At 43.7% G+C, this 18,745-nt stretch overlaps 1 protein-coding gene across 1 annotated transcript in view; it reads left to right on the forward strand.

The window, feature by feature from the left end:
- Nucleotides 1–5,264: 5,264 nt before the first annotated feature.
- PDE1C (phosphodiesterase 1C) overlaps nucleotides 5,265–18,745 on the forward strand; it is a 671,184-nt gene continuing 657,703 nt past the window's right edge. The window contains exon 1 of the mRNA XM_045388996.3: nucleotides 5,265–5,681. Within this exon, the coding sequence (XP_045244931.2) occupies nucleotides 5,372–5,681 (310 nt within the window). The 5' untranslated portion in view covers nucleotides 5,265–5,371. The remainder of the gene's footprint in view (nucleotides 5,682–18,745) is intronic.

Raw genomic sequence — 18,745 nt, forward strand, 5'->3', positions numbered from 1 at the left:
TTGCTTCTTTGCTCCTGTGTGTTCTGACTTCACTTGAAATCTTTTGATTACCTTGGTTGGGGATCTTGTTGGGAGCCCTCTGAACTTTCTTGGAAATTGTCTAGACTAACTCAGCGGAGAGCAGTTTTAATAAGGCTGACAACAAGACAGAGCTGTGAAGCTGGTGAAAAGTGGTAGCTGTGGTTGTGCTGGAATGAGATGGAGCCTGGGGTGGAAGATCTGGGCTCTTTTCTGAACTCTTCTGTGATTAGCATGTTGGTTGACCCTAGTTTCCCCAACCTGACTAGGCAGGAGCTGGACTCTGGAATCTTTAAAATTTTGTGGGGAGCTATTGTCTGTGTTGAACCTATGATTCCAAGTTAATGACCTAGGTTTCAGTCTGGCCTCTGTAGGGTCTTAGGGAAATCATTTCGTATCTTTGAACTTCAAGAATTATGTGAAATCAAATATGTGTAATATCCAGGGCAATGTCTAGTGTCTGGTAGGTTCTCATAGTATTCTTGTCTGCCTTCCTCCCCTTTAGTCAAACAGGGATAAATTAATCTTCATCAAAACGTTAACTGAGATTTAGAGTGCCCTCTCATAGGGCCACTTACAATCTCACAGGAAACTCTTAAAGATAGTGTCAAAATAAATACAGACTTAGCAAGGACAGCCTTTATTCAAAAGGATTATTGTTGGGGGGTGTGTGTGTGTGGGGGGGTGGGGGTGGGAAATGAGAACGGGGAGGGACTGTTGCAATAGGGAGAATTACTGACCATAAGATTTGTGATTGTCTCAGGAGTTAGGCGAATAAGGGTTTTCTTTTATAAAGAGGAATAAACAAGGCTAGAAAGAACTGTGGTGTGGGGAAGTGGGATGAAACAGTGACATGACCAGATAGTACATCAGAGAACATTTTACCCTGAGGTCAGCCTGTTCTCTGGAGGGGCTGTCTGCTGGTTGAGGCTGAGAGTGGGTCAAAGTTCAGAGGCTTGTGGGAAGGAGAGAAGTTTAACCAAGTTAACTTCTTTTTTTACTTTTATTTTTGAGACAGTCTTGCTCTGTCACCTAGGCTGGAGTGCAGTGTTGTGATCTCGGCTCACTGCAGCCTCCACCCACTGAGTTCAAGCAATTCTCCTGTCTCAGCCTCCTGAGTAGCTGGGACTACAGGTGTGCACCACCATGCCTGGCTAATTTTTGTATTTTTAATAGAAAGGGGTTTCGCTGTGTTGGCCAGGCTGGTCTTGAACTCCTGACCTCAAGTAATCCATCTGCCTCATCCTCCCAAAGTGCTGGGATTACAGGTGTGAGCCACCACATCCAGCCAAGTTTGATTAACTTCTTATTTTGTCCTATGTTCTTCATAACAGTTCATAAGAGTTCATTTATGAAGCAAAAATTGGAATTTGAAAGGTCTGTGTCTAGCCTTGTCATAGATAAGCAAGGAGGCATCTGTGAGTCTTTTCTCAGTCATATGGGGAAGGGTGTTTTTTTGTGGTAAACCATTTTCCACAACACAAAAGGATGTTTGTGCCCTCCCGCTCATTCATATGTTGAAATATTAATCCCCGAAGTAATGGTATTTGGAGGTGGGACCAGGTTAGAGCCCCCATGATGGGATTAGTGCTCTTATAAAAAGAGAAGAAGACATGAGATCTCTTTTCCTGTGTGCACCCACCGGGGAAAGGCCGTGTGAAGATGTAACCAGGAAGAGGTTCCTCAAGAGAACCCAGCCATGCTGGCACCCTGATCTCAGACTTCCAGCCTCCAGAACTGTGAGAAATAAATGTTTGCTGTTTAAGCCACCCAGTCTGCGATATTTTTTGCTATAGCAGCCTGAATTGATTAAGACAGTGGGGGATGTCTTGACCTTCCCTGTTTTCCAGAAGCACAGGGCTCAGGTAAAATTCAACATCGTCAATGGTTAAAACGTCAGGATCCAAAGACATAAATCCCAATTGGTGACTTTCGGGTTCTGGTAGGATGTTGGCAGGTGGGTCAGATCTTTCCAATGCTCCTCATTGCAGATTCTGCTGAGCACCTGTTGGTGGGACTCCGGAAGGAACTCTGGCAGGTTCTTGGTGGATGAGGTCAGAGGCCTGAGAGAGGAAAGGAAAGGGCTATGAGAATAAGATCACCTGCAGCTGGCATGTTCACTAACAGCTTCCTCTAACCAAGTTCCAGCTGACCATACCTAGCCTTTTGTTTTAAAATGAAAGTGGAAAAAAAAAAGATAAGGAGGATTGTTTCAGTTTTCCATGCTTATCTCTTCTCATTGAAAGGAGAATTGGGAGAACCTCATCAACAACCAAACAACATCAACAACCAAACTTTTAGCTGAGCTGAACCTCCCTTCTGAGGAGGGGTGTATGTCTGTCTCTGTTTGTCTCTCTCTCTCTCTTTCTCTGTGTGTGTGTGTGTGCATGCATATACGTGCCAAGGGAGTAGGCTTTTCCCAAACATAGGGATAGGAAATGATAGGAAATGGGAGAAGACATTATCCCCAGAGTCGCAAAGCACTTCCAGAGCATCCCTCCCTATGGAAGAACTGGGTTGTGGGGTGCAGCTTGCTCAGGAAGGGAGACAAAGGGCAACATAAATGACCATACTCTTTTTTTCTATTTTGAATGCCCCACCTCTTACAGAGTAAGGGCTCAGTGAAGAGCTGAATATAAAACCTGACTCTGCAACTTACTATCAGGGCGACCTCGGGGAGTCATTTGACTCTGGATGATGAATTTACTTCCTTATCTGGAAAAATGTAGAAAACTTATCTTAAAGGGTCACTAGGCAAAGTGCAGGCCATGTAGCAGGTACTTAACAGATGGATAATAATAAGAAGGGAAGGGAAAGGGGAAAGACACTGACATTCAGTGAGCTCTTACTTTGTAAGGGATGGGGCATTCAAAATAGATAAGAAGAATAGGACCTTGACTCCAACCAATCAGATAATGGCCACAGTATTCAGGTCCCTTGTTGTACCAGACATCAATCCCTTAATTGCCAGATATGAGATGGGTGAGTGTGTGTGTGTGTATGTGTGTGTGTGTGTGTGTGTGTTTGTGTGTATGTCCATCCTGGGGAAAGGCCTGGGTTAGCAAGGGTGGTAGATGGGTTTAGGGCAGCAGCTATTTACCATCCCATACAGAAGCTATTTACCATCCCATACATAAATATAATAGCATTATATTTATGCATTTTCACAACAGGTACAGCCAAGTGGAATATATCACTTAGGGTAGGTCCAGAACATTTGCTTCCTTCCATGCCCACCTTTGCATTATTGCTAACGATGCCAATGTCTGGTTTGTAGGAAATTCAAGTCATGGTACAAGAATAGGAAATGTCTGTCCAGGGAGATTTCTTTCTAATAGAGTATTTGCCCAGAGTAAGGATTTATACCAGGGTCTATTAGTTCATCAGGTGAGCAAGAGAAGAATAAAAAGTGATTTTAAAAGTTACAAGGAATATAGCCACACAAACACATGTTGTGATGGCTAATCTTATGTGTCAACTCGACTGGGCCATAGGGTGCCCAGATATTTGTTTAAACATTATTCTTGGTGTGTTCGTAAGTGTGTTTCTGGATGGGATTAACATTTGAATCAGTAAAATGAGTTAAGCAGATCACCCTCCCCAATGTGGATAGGCCTCATCCAATCTGTTAGATGCCCAAATAGAACAAAATGGCAGAGTAAGAGATAATTCATTCTCTCTGCCTATCTTTGAACTGGCGCATCTATCTTCCCCTGACTTTGTGATTGGACTCAGATTGGAACTTATACCACTGGCTCTCCTGGGTTTCCAACTTGCTGATTATAGACTGTGGGACTTCTCAGCCCCCATAACCATGTGAGCCAATTCCTTATAATAAATCCCTCTCTCTCTCTTTATGTATATACTCTGTTTCTCTGGAGAACCCTAACACACATAGGAAGGTGGGTACCTGATACTGGCAGAGGTGAGAAGACACTTCCGGAGCCTTGCAAGGTGTGGGTGGTCATGGTGTGTGTGCCTCTAAATGTTGGAGGGACTTCTGTGTAATGTTGGCTTAGGGCCTAGGATTCGAGCTTCTGCATATCTCGTAAGAAACAAGGCCAAGGTGAGTGAGCTGTGCTGTCTCATCGCGGTCCCATCCCGGTTAATCCTCCAACTTGTCTCTTCTCTAAACACCAGTTGAGGATTTAAAAAGGACTTTTTTATCTTCCCCTCCCATTTTGAGGTTTGTTGATCTGATTGGTTCAGTGGTTCAGAAAGCGTCTCCATGTTACATTTACTTGTCTGTATGCCATTTTACAGATGACAGTGTCAAGAATCACATCATTCTGTCACAGAAAAAGCGCTAACACTGGATGGGGAGGAGGAAAGTTTCCCAGGCTGGCTGAGAAATACCATAGTCACTCTCTCCTCACACATTCCAACCTCAGATATGCTGTGTATTGCACAATTGTCGTGCTTCAAACTTCAGTGCCTGCAAGCCTTTGGAATGGGGAGCAGTGTGGATAGGAGACTGGTTCTAGAAAGAGGAGTCCCAGGCACAAGACCCAGCTCCACCACTAACTGCTTATGACCTTGAGCAAGACCTAAAACCTTTCTGGGCAACCTCTTTTAGCTGAAACATCATCCCAGGCTTCCCTTCCTGCTTCTGCTCTACGTAGGCACCACCACACTGCAGGCAGAAAAGGGCCAGTGACCTCACCCTAGCCAGCAAAGCAGGCCTATTAATAGGGCCCCAGGCTGCTCTGGCTTCCCGTCTTGGGCGCCCCTAGGGCCGGCTGGCGCCTCCCTGCTTGCTCTCCCGCAGAGAACTGGCGGAGCTGACTCCCCGTGCACTTCCGCTTCGCTCTCTGGTCTCAGCCTCCAACAGTAAAGGTGGGCTCTCCGGGAAGCACAGCCTAGAAAAGCAGTGATACTGGCTTTAAGACGAGAAATTGAGAAGAGAACAAATCTCAGTCCCTTCTCCGCCCTCGCGAAACCTGCCATCTTCCCGGGGAACAGAGGTGGCCCAGACGTGCGAAGAGGAACAGGAAGGACCCTCCAAGCTTTTGGCCTCAGGTGAACCAAGTGCAGAAAGTGGAGAAAAAAGTATCCTTCGCCTAATGCCACGCCCCTTTCCCCCCCCACCCCCAATCCCCAGTAAAGCCTCCGGACAACCTCTGTATAGCGACTCTCCAAGTCCCATCCACCCCAGACTGTTATCCGCGCCCGCCTTGCCCTCCGTTCCGGTCCCCTGCGGGTGGGCGCGCAGCCCTCGCTGCAGCCCACAGGGTCAGAGGAGGAGCAGACGGCTGGGGGCGCCCCGGCACCAGGAGGGAGTAAGCCTTCGGCGGGCGAGGGCTGTAGATCGGGAGCCGGGGCCGCTCACCTGGGTCGGGCCCGGCCCGCTGAGATGGGCTTGGTCTCCTCCGCGCTGGCGCGGTCCCGCAGCGCCGTAGTGCAGTCGGGCTCGTGGCCACCGCAGCCTGAGGCGCCATCGGCTCCTCCCGATGCTCTCGGAGACCCATTCGCGCTCCCTAAAACCCAGACCCCGGGACCCCGGCGTGGGGAGACACTCTCCCCTCCCGCAGCCTGTGAAGCACAGCCGGCGGCAAGACGTCGGGAAGAGCTGCAGAAGTTGGAGAGGCAGGAGCTGTCCCCGGTGCTGAAGCGGGCGGCGAGTATGTCCCAGCCCTGCTGGCCACGAGGCCGCAGCGCGGCGGGTGAGTTTCCTTATCTTGCTTAAGGATCTCGGAGAGCTGCTGCCTTGAGACTTTCTGGGGGAAAAGAGAAAGCGCTATCTCCCAGCAGGATTTCGCGTTTCTCGTCCTCTTGTCCATAACTTCTTTTACAAGTTAGGATTGATTTCTTGGTTGAATAGGGGGTTATTTCAGAAGGCCCGTCTTTCACAGAGATTTAAACAGTAGCTGGCAAGACAGTTCACACCCTAAGGATCCCTTTCCCCAGCTTAGTACCGGCGCCGGCACCATGGGGAGAAGTCTTTCTTGTTGTCTTGGAAAGGCAAAGATAAAAGAAGCACCTTTTCCCGTTTCCTCCCACGGGAATTGGGAAAAGTGCCAGAGATTCCTAATTGTCCAAGACTTAGTTACACATGTGAAAGGACTTGAGGTGTGCAGTTGGGGGAAGACTTGCCTTTAGCGTAGATAACATAGGAGAAGTGAAAAGAGCACACAAGATTTGAAGTCAGAGGTGGACCTGCTACTTTCATTGTGATCTTGGGCAAGATACTCCCCCTGTACCTCCGTTTTCTCATCTGTGACACAGGGATGATAATAATTGCGTCTCACGAGGGAGCTGGAAAATCTGACCACACAATGTAAAAAGAAAGGCTGTGAAAACTGTAAAATGCTATGCAAATATTCAGTATTACACATGAACCAGATCTTTGAACATCTTCAGCTGAGGGCATAGTGACACTTAACTCACTTTAAAAATTTTAGTTTGAGATATTCAAAGATTCCATTTCATCAGGGCAGATCCTGTTTTGTGCAAGTGGGAGGAAAATGCCTTAGTTTGTATATGTGATTTAAAAAATCTCCTACACTGGAAATGTTGCCAAATACATCTCTGGCCTTTTGGTCTCATACATGAATCCTCACTTCACCCCAAGCAAATTTGTGGTGCTCATGGGGATGGTCTGTTGACTTTTCAAGAAGGATTCAGGAGATTAAGTGGACAGTTGGTGGGGACTGGCTTACACTTTAACTTACTGAGAGGTGAGGATCCATATATACTTATTCCCTTGAAAGTTTTCAAAATATTAAAAGAAGACACAGACACTCTGTCCTTTCAAGGGGAGAATTATCATTGTAAAACATGTTCATTTCTTCCATCCAGAAGACATGTCTTTGTGGTATTAATGGAAAGAGAACCAGATCAGGAGTCAGGACACCTGGGTTCTGCTAAGCTCAGTATCCTTGGGTGGGCTACTTACATTTTCTAAGCTTGTACAATCTGCTCTTTTAAAATGAGTACAGCCAGGTGTGGTGATCCCAGCCCTTTGAGAGGCCAAGGTGGGTGGATTGCTTGAGTTCAGGAGTTCAAGACCAGCTTGGGCAACATGGCGAAACTCCATCTCTACCAAAAACTCAAAACATTGGCTAGGCATGGTGGTGCATGCCTGTAGTCCCAGCTACTTAGGGGGCTGAGGGAGTAGGATAGCTTAAGCCCAGGAGGTCGAGGCTGCAGTGAGTTGAGATCATGCCACTGCACTCCAGCCTGGGTGATAAAGTAATACCCTATCTCAAGAAGATAAAAAAAGAGTACAAATATAGTTACACCATTTTCTATGCCATGAAGCTCAAAGGAAATTATGGAGGCAAAAATGGGTTGTAAATCATAAATATAATACAAGAGTAAGGCATTATCAAGGAAAACTAATATTTTTAAATGTGCAGATGCATATTTAGTTTTTCAGAAATCTGTCATCGTTCACCAAATATAGGATGAAACATGGGCTTCCTTTGTGAAACTCATATATATATGTGTATATATATGTATATATGTGTGTATATATATATTGTGTGTGTGTGGGGGGAGATATCAGTTCAATTACAAACATATGTAACCATGAAAGGATATTACCACATTTTTTCTCCTTCCTTCCTTCCTTCCTTCTTTCCTTCTTTTCTCTTTCTTTTTCTTGAGACAGGGTCTTGCTCTGTCATCCAGAGCACTGTCTGCAGTGGTGTGATCACAGCTTACTGAAGCCTCAACCTCCTGGGCTCAAGCAGTCCGCCCACCTCAGCCTCCTGAGTAGTTGGGACTACAGGTACATGCCACCATGCCCGGTTAATTTTTGTACTTTTTGTAGAGACAAAGTTTCTCCAGTTGCCCAGTCTGGTCTTGAACCCTCGGGCTCAAGCAATCTGCCCATGTTGGTCTCCAAAAGTGCTGCACCTGGCTATTTTTCTTATTCTGCTTTCACTGGTTTGGGCAGGAGATTTGGATATTGCAATTTATTTACACACTTATAATGCCAGAAAACCAATTTCTAACCATTTTAATTGAATTAATTTCTGTTCTGGATTTGATGACACCTTGGAAATACTTTGAACTTTAACTTTTTGATTATACAATAATTTTTTTCAATCCCTTCCATTTTATTCCATAGAAATATATGCAATTAAAAATTACATTCTGAGTTTTATATCACCTAGGATACTTATGCAAAGTTATTCGATTTCTATATTTTGATCTTTTTGAAAAGAGTGGTATTTGAGCTCACATCTTTGAAGAATGGTGGGTTTAGATAGCTGAAATTGCAGATGAGGCTCATTTTTGTCATCTGTAAAAATGAAATGAGTTGTCCTTAGCTGTGAAGCTAGGTAACCTTTTACTGGACTAGATTGAACTTCTCCAGATATTGTGTGGAATAGCAGAGAACCTGAGAGTAAACTAGTTATGCTGCAATCTAAAACTTGTACTTTATAAGCCAAGCTGAATACATATATATATGCATATATATAATGTCTGTATGTATAGGTATATATACATAAACAGTATTGCTGGATGCTATTTTATGAGATTGTGGGATGGATGCTTTTATTATCACTTTATAGATGAAGACATTAAGGCATAGAGAGGTTAATTAACTAGTCACATAGCTAGTAAATGACATACTTTAAACACAGGTTGTCTGGTTCTAAAACTTATGTTCTCACCTTTTCTCTATACCGCTTGTCTTAAATTCTGTGTGCTTATTTTCCTTTTGTTAACTCTTTAGTTTATTATTTATTTATTTATTTTTGTTTTATTTTTGAGACAGGGTCTTAGTCTGTCACCCAGGCTGGAGTGCCGTGGGACCACCTCGGCTCACTGCAATCTCAGCTCACTGCAAACTCCACCTCCCAGGCTCAAGTGATCCTCCTATTTCAGCCTCCTGAGTAGCTGGGACTACAGGCATGCACCAACACACCCAGCTAATTTATATCTATATATGTTTTGTAAAGACAGGGTTTCACCATGTTGCCAGGCCTGGGCTCAAATGATCTGTCTGCCTTAGCCTCCAGGCCTGGGCTCAAGTGATCCACCCGCCTCAGCCTCCCAAAGTACTGGGATTATAGGCATGAGCCACTGCACCCAACTTAGTTTATTATTAGTAATGTCTTTTGAAAGTTTTATCTTGTTCCAGCTATGGTCAGAGGAACCAAGGGAAAGTACTTTGGTCCTGGAAGGGAGGTGCCAGAGTATTAAGAGAGAAACAGTCACCTTGGGTATTACTGGGATGGTAATTAAAGCCAGGGAACTTGAATGGGAAAGTACAATTCAGGGTACTGAGTCAGCTGTCTCTCATGGAAATTTAAATGCTTTGAGCCTATGGAATTTGTTGTGTTAAGGATGTTCCGCTACTTCTCTGTCATCATGTTGTGAAGATTAAATGAGATAAGGTTCCAAAGCCCACGTGGGGACCTAGCATATATCAGGTGCAGATGTTTTGTATGTTTGTCTGTTTTCAAAGCTTTGTTTTCAGACCTCACTAGTGGAAAAGAGGGAGCAGCTGAGCACATTTTCAATGAGCCGTTACCTCAGAATAAACAATTAAATAAAGCACATTACAAATAACAGTTCACAGCTATTCTTCTATTGCTTAATAATCTGAAGTTGATTATGAGAGCCTCCTAGCTTTTGTTAGAAATTTCTCTTGTTGCAGAGAGATCTTGACGTTATCGATTAAAGTGATTTTTTTGGTTAATGATCTGTGTATTAAAATTATTGCAGCTCTTACTTTTCAGTTACTATCTTTTCTTGTCTTCCTGTTTGAATATTTTGAAAATATGTGTCAAGTGCTGATTTCAAAGTGTAGCCAACATTCATCAAATAGCAGTGTTAGAGCATTATCTTGCTGACTTATTGCTTCTTGGTTTCCATCTACGTCTTCTGTGACTCTTGATGAAGTTACCACTATTTGCCTCTAGCTGGGTCCTCTCAGATACTAGGATCAGTGGATTTCAAACATTGGTGTTTATCAAAATCACCTGGAGAGATAATTACAGACGCTCAGGCTTGTTGCCATGGGATAGGACTAGAGTCTTAGCATTTTAACCAAATTTCCCAGGTGATTCTATTACCAGCAAAGTGTGTACCACAGTCACCCAGGAACTTGCTAAAACGCACAATCCTGGGCCCTTCCTCTCGAGTTTCTGGTTAGTAAGTCTGACAAACAACCTGAGAGTTGCATTTCTTTTTTTTAGTTTTTTATTTGTTTTTTGAGACAGGGTCTCACTGTCTTGTCCAGGTTGGAGTGCAGTGACGTAGTCACAGCTCACTGCAGCCTCAACCTCCTGTGCTCAGGTGATCCTCCCACCTCAGCCTCCTGAGTAGCTGGCACCACAGGTGGAAGCCACCATGCCCAGCTAATTTTTTGATTTTTTTTGTAGAGACAAGGTCTCACTATGTTGCCCAGGCTGGTCCTGAACTTTTGGGTTCAAGAAATCTTCCCACCTCAGCCTCCCAAAGTGCTGGGATTACAAGTGTGAGCCACCACACCTGGTATGAGGGTTGCATTTCTGACCAGTTCCTAGATGCTGTGAATGCTGCCAGTCAAAGGGTCACAGTTTGAAAACCGCTGTTCTATGAGTAGAAATCACTGGGAGGGCAAGTAGATATTGGGTGTATTATGTTAGCCATTAGTGAGTTCTTGGGAACTGGGCAGTGCTGTGGAGGAAAGAGATTCTGGATTCAAGCCAGATTATTATTTATCCAATCTCTCTCCTTCACCTCCCTAGCCCTTTTGCAACCACTCTCTTGCCAATTTCTAAAATATCAGGATACTTATGATCCTTTACCAGTAATAGTTTTAATCTGGGATTAACATTTTAGGGTAAATTTTAGCTTAATTGAAAAGACTGACCAATGTGAAAAACTTTTGTGATTTTAAAGATTGATATGTGCTGTCATAAAAAAGAATGAAATCATGTCTTTTGCAGCAACATGGATTTAGCTGGAGGCCATTATCCTAAGTGAATTAATGCAGAAATAGAAAACCAAGTATCACATGTTCTTACTTACAAGTGGGAACTAAACATTGGGTAGACAGGAACATAAAGATGGCAACAATAGACACTGGGGAATACTTGAAGGGGGAGGCAAAGTAGGGGGAAAAGGGTTGAAAAACTACCTGTTGGGTACTATGCTCACTACCTGTGTGACTGGCTCAATTGTACCCCAAACCACAGCATCATGCAATATACCCAGGTAACAAACTTGCACATATACGGCTTGAATCTAAAATTAAAGTTGAAATTATAAACAAATGAAAAACAAAGATTAACTCAAAAAATAATAATAAACATTGGTGTGTAGATGGTGAAGTAGTGACACCACCTGTGCCTTAATCTTCAACATTCGTAGCACCTGCAACATGCGTCCGTGCGCCGAGTTAATCCAAACAGACACGAGCAGCCTTCTCAAGCTTAGGTTAGTGACAGGCAGTACTGATGAGAACACATTGTGATGGGCAAGTGTGGGGCCCCTATGGGTATGGAATTACCTACAGGAACTGCTTTCCCCAACACACTTCCTTTCACCTAGGATGCAAGTCAGGGTCCCAGAGTCTTATCAAGGCAGAAAAGTCTTGGGCTCACTTTCTTTTGATTCTTTTTCCTGGCAGTTACTAGAGTCATTGCTTTCAAAGTCAGTCTCAATTTGGGGCAGAATCAAGTAACCTGCCCAGCCACCAGTGGTACATTTGCTCCTGCTGGGTGTAAGACGTGGGGAAGAAATGCTAGGAAGCTTCCGTACAGCACTTTACAGCTTATAAATCCCCTAGACGGCCACTTTAACATTTGATCTTCAGGACGATTTGCTGAGGTAGATGGGACAGATGGCCTTATTGTTCCCCTTTAATAAGGGAAGGGAATTTAAATCAACTTTTTATTTATTATTGATGACATGCTTTATCCTAGATCACTTGCAGTTAGACTTTCAGGAGTCCCATCATTAATTCTTCCAGGCAGCCTGGTGCCAGAGAAGGAGGCTCTGGAATCTTGATCCTTGGCTCCCATACTTCCTGGCTATAGGCACTAATTTCTCTGAGCTCATTTTCTTATCTGGAAAATGGAAATTGTATCGATGTCACCTAAAAGCCAATTTATGCAAGGTACTTGGCATATTCCTTGGGACCTGCTAGTCATTTAGTCAGTATTGGTTACATATACATTAACAGATCATCCACGTACGTGAGTCTGATTTGTAATCCAGTTCTCCTTCCACAGTGCCATGATGATTCTTTCATGGAAATTAATAACTGGAGTGAGGAAGGTAGGGAAGAGAAAGGTAGTGGGATGCGAGAGAGGCTGAAGGCTGTGGGGTGGCCAGCAAAAACCACAAAGCAGTTCATGTGGCCTTAGAGGGTTCAGGCCCTAGATCACCTACTTCTGAGGTAGGACACGGTCCTACATATTTATGTCATCCTTAGTGTTATATTTTCTGTAATTTACTCAAATTATTCAACCTAGATAGTGATGTGTGTGTGTGTGTGTGTGTGTGTGTGTGTGTGTCTTAGTTTTAATCTTCCTTCTAGGGGTGAAAACCCTGACTTTGAAAACTACCCCTCTGTGGTGTTCACAGCATCCTTTTGAGAGTCCAAGTGACTTGCTCATGGATAGACTGAGAGCTGGGATCAGGTGAGATCCTAGATATTCAGGGCTTTAAAACAGCAAGCACACATCAGACATGATTTTTGTGGAATGGCTGAGATCAGGAAAACGGACTCTCACATTGAGCCATGGTTGGAAGCAATTGAAGCTAATGAGCAAATCTTACAGGAAACAGATGTGGGCTCTGCTCAGACTTGCCCTTCTCAGATATCACCTCCACTTTAAACTCCTTGAACATGAGTAAAGATATTTAAAAAAATATATTTTTAACATATTTAATAACATTAATAACATTAACAGTTATTAATTTTAGTTTGTCAAATTAAAAAAATACAAATAACTTGCATTTGCACAGTTTTCACATTACTTGAACAATTATGATCTTACTTGAATCTCATGACAAACCTTTGAGGTAGCTAAAACAAGCACTATTATTACCCTCCCTCGCCCTTTTTTTTTTTTTTTTTTCCTGAGATGGAGCCTTACTCTGTTGCCAAGGCTGGAGTGCAGTGGCGCCATCTTGGTTCACTGCAACCTCTGCCTCCTGGGTTCAAGTGATTCTTCTGCCTCAGCCTCACTAGTAGTTGGGATTATAGGCATATATAACCACACCTGGCTATTTTTGTATTTTTAGGAGAGTCAGGGTTTTGACATGTTGGCCATGCTGGTCTTGAACTCCTGACCTCAGGTGATCTGCCCACCTCTGCCTCCCAAAGTGCTGGGATTACAGGTGTGAGCCACCATGCCCAGCCTATTACCCCATTTTTACAAATAAAGAAACTGAGGTTCAGAGTAGTGCCAGGACTTGCTCCAGTCATACAGCAGACAGGATGAGTTAGGATTAGAAACCAGATCCTGGCCTCTGTGTGTGCATCTTACATCTCTGCACTGGGTGAGTTTAAGCTGTCATGGTGGAGCATAAGCTCCTAGAGAGCGAGAGGCATGCTCTTTTGCATCTATGTTAGCACCAAAGCCCTGGGTTTTTCCTTCTCAGCCAAGGAAAAATGTGGCCAAGTTGCTAAATATTGTCATTTCCCAGAAGGAGGGAGCCAAAGCCCAGGGCTGGGCAGCCACTTCCAGGAAGGTTGGGAACATTTTTTTGTCTAGAAGTAGTACGAGTCTGCTGTGCCCTCCACGCACTGCCAGAACAGTAACAAATTTCAGGTTTACCCTCAGATGACTGGATTTTTGTGAAGCTACTAATGATGTCACCCCATACCCCAAGGGCTCACTCTCCTGAGGGAGCTGAAGTTAACCTCCAAAGGAGCCTTTCTGGGTAGGGAGGGAGTAGTTAGAGGGGCTGCTTTTTTGCGCTCTCTCTTTCTCTATATTGTTCTCTCTACCTACTATTTTTTGAGCATTCTTTTTAGCAAGTTGTGTCTTATAAATGTTCTGGAGGATACTAGGAAATTGTTGACTTGAACAATATATGAATTAAAGTAGAAGTCTAAATTCAGTAACAGGCTCTTTCTTCCAAGCTTTGTTCCCCCGGATTTTCTTCTCCCCAGCTTGTAGATTTCAAACTTGCCCTTCTCAGATATCACCTCCACTTTCAACTCCTTGAACCTGAGTAAAGATATTTAAAAAATATTTTAACCAGTTATTTATTTTAGTTTATTAAACTAACAGGTTGCCATTTTTTCCCCTGCCAGTCAGAGTACTGGGTTCCCTTACTGATGTCAGAGATCTTCCTAAGAGACCTCCGTAAAACTGAAGACAAAATGAGAAAAAAGCCATTAGATCAGCACATGCATAACAGATTCATTTATTCTTCTTGGTATCTGAGTGGGTTTTGCTTGCAGCCTCAATGCTCTAGGAGTTGGGTGGACCTCATTTACATGCTACTTTGAAGATGACATGCATGGCAGTTCAGAAAAAGTTTTTCAAGCCCTGTCTGGTTGCTCTTTGGGACTTTTATTTTTAATTTTTTGTTTGTTTGTTTGGGACTTTATTACTTCCGGGACTTTGACACCCTAATAATTCAGTACCTGCTTCTGGTCCAAGAGACAAAAAATGTTACAAATATGAGGGCATCCCTTCAAAAATAAAACCTCTGTTCTGAAGGAAAAAGTGAATCTTAGTCTTGAAACGTGTGCTGCTGTATCTTCCCATATCTGATTATTGTCATGGAAAGATGCTATTTGGAAAGTGACTTTTTTTTTTTTTAATGATTGAAAAAGTGCAGATAAAACAATCATATCATTATATTTCATAGGAACAATAGACGTTAACATTTATTGAGCATTTACCCTGTGCCAGGCATACTTTATGCACCAGCATTACACTAAGAGATAAGTATCATTGTTATCTCCTTTTCTTAGATGAGGACAATGAAGCTTGGGGAATTATCTGAGCTTGCACATCTAGTGAGTGCTGGGGGTGGGATTTGAATCCAGGTCTTAAGCCTTGTGCTGAACTGTCTGAGACATCAGTACCAGCCTGAGGCTGATAAAAAAAAAAAAAAGTGACCAACTTGCTGCTGCCATGGAAAGAAATAGTATGTGAGGAAGACCATAGTACTGGGGAAGTTTCCAGAAGTAAGGCTGGGTATGATGGTTCATACCTGTAGTCCCAGCACTTTGGGAGGCTGAGGCTGGAGGATCACTTGAGCCCAGGACTTTGAAGCTGCAGTGAGCTCTAAATACTACTGCATTTTAGCCTAGGTCGCAGTGTGAGATTCTGTCTCAAAACAAAACAAAACAAAACAAAAACAAAAAAACCCACAAGTTTCCAGAAGTACATTTTATAATTATTTTAATGCTACAGTCTAGATATAATTGGCAAATAAATTGATAAGTCAACAAGAGATAGCATTCAAATTACTTCGTTGAGTCACATGATTTCTGTTTGGTTAAAGTTGAAATACAAGTAAAATAATAGAAATACAACATCAAGAAAAACTTGAGATAAATGAAGAAAGCTCCTAAAAGATCACCTTAATATAGCAGATACTTTGATGCTTGCTTATAACCCTCTCCTTTTTTATGTGCACAGTATGATTTTTTTACTAAATTGGGATTATAGTACCAAAAAAAAAATAGAACTTTTCCCTGGGAGTTAATATTGCTTAATAGTTACAAGGGCAGGCTTTGCACTGAGACAGATGGAGTTAGAATCTGTGCTCTGCCCATGATTAATGGGGCAAGTTACTCGAACCCTGTGAACTTCAGATTCCTCATTTGTAAAATGGGGATGCAAACAATTCCATTTATTGAGTTGTTTGTGAGTTTAAGGGTTTAATGCAAAGCTCTCAGCATGGTGCTGGGCACAGAGTCAATGCTCAACAGGTGTCTTTATTATTAGATGTGTGAGATTTTATTAGCAGTAGTGGGATGTTTTTAGTAGGGCTTCCTTACAACCAGGGCTAAGCAGTTATCACTGGTTAAAAAAAAAAAAAAAGTCATCACTTTCTAAAATAAATCAGTTACAACTGAGATTTGCTCCTGCTTTGTACCAGCTTTTCTGGGTGCCCTGAGCACCTAGCTTCTTCTTGGTTTGAGGCCTGTGCCACAGAACTGACTGTGCCCGCTGGGACCACTCACCTTGTGGTAAATGCTTCTTGCAGCTTTGGTCCTTTTGAGCACACAGGCTAGATTAGTCTGATCTGAGGGAGGTGGCAGCATTTTGAAGCATTCTTGTTCTCCTGAGTCTGCGCTGTGTGTTAACTGGGAGGGCCAGGCATGGGGTGAGTGTTTATGGCTAGCTCCCATATGTGGTGGTTCTCTGGGCCTCTGTAGACCCACTGGTGAGTAGTGCCTCGATCTTTCCCAAGGTCACAGCTTTTTACCTAGCTTGGAGGCTAAATTAGTTTTCTTGGGATGCTGAAACAAAGTACCACAAAGTGGTTGCTTAAATATGTAAATGTATTGCGTCAGATTCTGAAGGCAGTAAGTCCAAAGTCAAGGTGTTGGCAGGGTTGGTTCCTTCTGAGGACTGTCAGTGAAAGAACTGTCCAGGAATCTTCTTGGCTTGTAGATGGCTATCTTGATGGTCATGCCTCTGTAGACCGACTGGCGAGTTGCCCCTTTGTCTCTCTCAAGGTCACAGCTTTTTACTATTGGCAATTCCTCCTCATCCTGAGATGACACCCATTCCTCCACACTCATTTCCCCATAGACCTGTTCTGATTTAGAGAAGTGTGTTTTAACCATACAGACTTGACCCCAGACTCTTCATTTTTTCCAAAGGATATGTACAGACCCCCATTCTGAGCCTGAGCCTTGCCCTGTCTCTCACCTGCCCCAATTCCTGACAGCATCCCTGAGCTTTACCTTGTCTGTCATCCCATGCTCACCTTCCCTACACCTTGAAGAGACTGTGGACTGAATGAGAATCAGGAATGGGTGGGTGGCAGGGGATGAGGCTATCTGATGAAACTGTGCATATCGTTTAATCACAAGTTAAAAAAAAATTGGCCACATTAAAACTACCATGTCAAAATGGCTGTGAAATGACCATCAAAATGTCTAATGCACTGGTCTGTTTCTCAGTAGGGAGTGGCCTCTTGGTGAAACCCCTCCAAACTTACATTGTGAGTTTCCTGGAGGAACAGGGAGTGGGGATGGCTCCATGTCCTTCTCTCTTTCAGGGCAGGGAGTGTCCAGAGTCCCTTCTCATCCTTATCCTTGAATATGAACATCTGGGGCATTCCCTGAGCACCCACAGAGCCTCTGCATCCAGGGGGAATCAGAAGGGGGAGGTTCTGGGAGGACTCTCCGACCTTAGATGAGTTATACTCAATGTGTCCTGCTGGCATGGCCCAGGCCCTTACATGTCAGCACCTGTCAGCTTGTAAATCGTGAGCCCATGACCAACTCCCAGGCTCCAGAGGCAGGCATGTCAAGTCACATCACATCTGAAGGCTGCCTGGGGGAGGCGGGTGCGTGCTGGCGTCAGGGAGGGCACTGTTACCCCTCCACCCTAGTGGAGCCTGGCACCGGGGCCCTCTGTGCTGTGCTCCTGGTCACACCACCACTCTCCTTTCAGAATTCTCAGCTCCTTTCCCTAAGAACCAGCTCCTGCCCAATTCAGGGAGAAAGGGTTGGAGGGGGCACTCTTCTTTTCCAGGGATTTTATTTACCCTTCATGTGACCTTGGAGATGACTAGCCTATAAGCCAGCCAGCCAGAGTTGTTGCTTTTTCCATTCTGTCACTTTTTCCACAGCCACACTAATTGTGGGCTCCTGAGGGAGAAGGAAAGGAGGGAGGCAGAGGTAGGCGCTTTGTACCCTGGCCCTTCTCCTGCTGCCAGCCTTTTGTTTTGTTATCCCCAGTCCTGGGATTCAGGCTCCCTATCATAGGGAAAGGGAGGAGGGTAAGAGAGGCCGGTGAGGAGGGGCCCCAGACTCCTGCCTGTACTCCAGGCTGCTTCTAAAGGTGTCCCATAATGAAACAATCCCCAATATAAAGCAGGTCCTCTTTTCTTCCTCTGTGAGAAGATTCCTCAAACATCTATTTTTAAATTTAGAAAACATTATTTATGTATTTATTTTTGAGATGGAGTCTCACTCTGTTGCCCAGTCTGGAGTGCAGTGGCGTGATCTTGGCTCGATGCCACCTCCACCTCCTGGATTCAAGCGATTTTCCTGCCTCAGCCTCCCAAGTAGCTGGGACTACAGGCACGTGCCACCATGCCTGGCTAATTTTTGTATTTTTAGTAGATACTGGGTTTCGCTGTGTTGTCCAGGTTGGTGTTGAATTTCTGACCTTGAGTAATCTACCCACTTCGGCCTCTCAAAGTATTGGAATTACAGGTATGAACCACTGTGTCCAGCCATATTTATTTATTTGTAGAGACAGGAGTCTTGCTAGGTAGCCCAGGCTGATCTCGAATAGTTGGCCTCAAGCAATCCTCCCAAAGTATTGGGGTTAAGGGCGTGAGCCACTGGGTCTGGCCAAAAGTGTATTTTCTTAAATGACCTACTTGAATGTATAGACTTTGAAGGGGCTAGAAAAATGTCCCATGTGTCCTTTTAATATTTATCTTATTACTTTTGTTACATCTGTTTCAATATCTCAAGTTGCATAAAATACATTAACTTAGAATATTACTTTTCCATTTTGTACTCCATAAAGCAATTTTATTGAATCTTTTTACAAGCGTTTTTTTTTTTAAATCATTGGCATCATTGTTTTCTCTAAAGTCATTTCTGAGTCATCTTCGCCTG

Source organism: Macaca fascicularis, chromosome 3, assembly GCF_037993035.2.
Source record: "Macaca fascicularis isolate 582-1 chromosome 3, T2T-MFA8v1.1".
Lineage (NCBI taxonomy): Eukaryota > Metazoa > Chordata > Mammalia > Primates > Cercopithecidae > Macaca > Macaca fascicularis.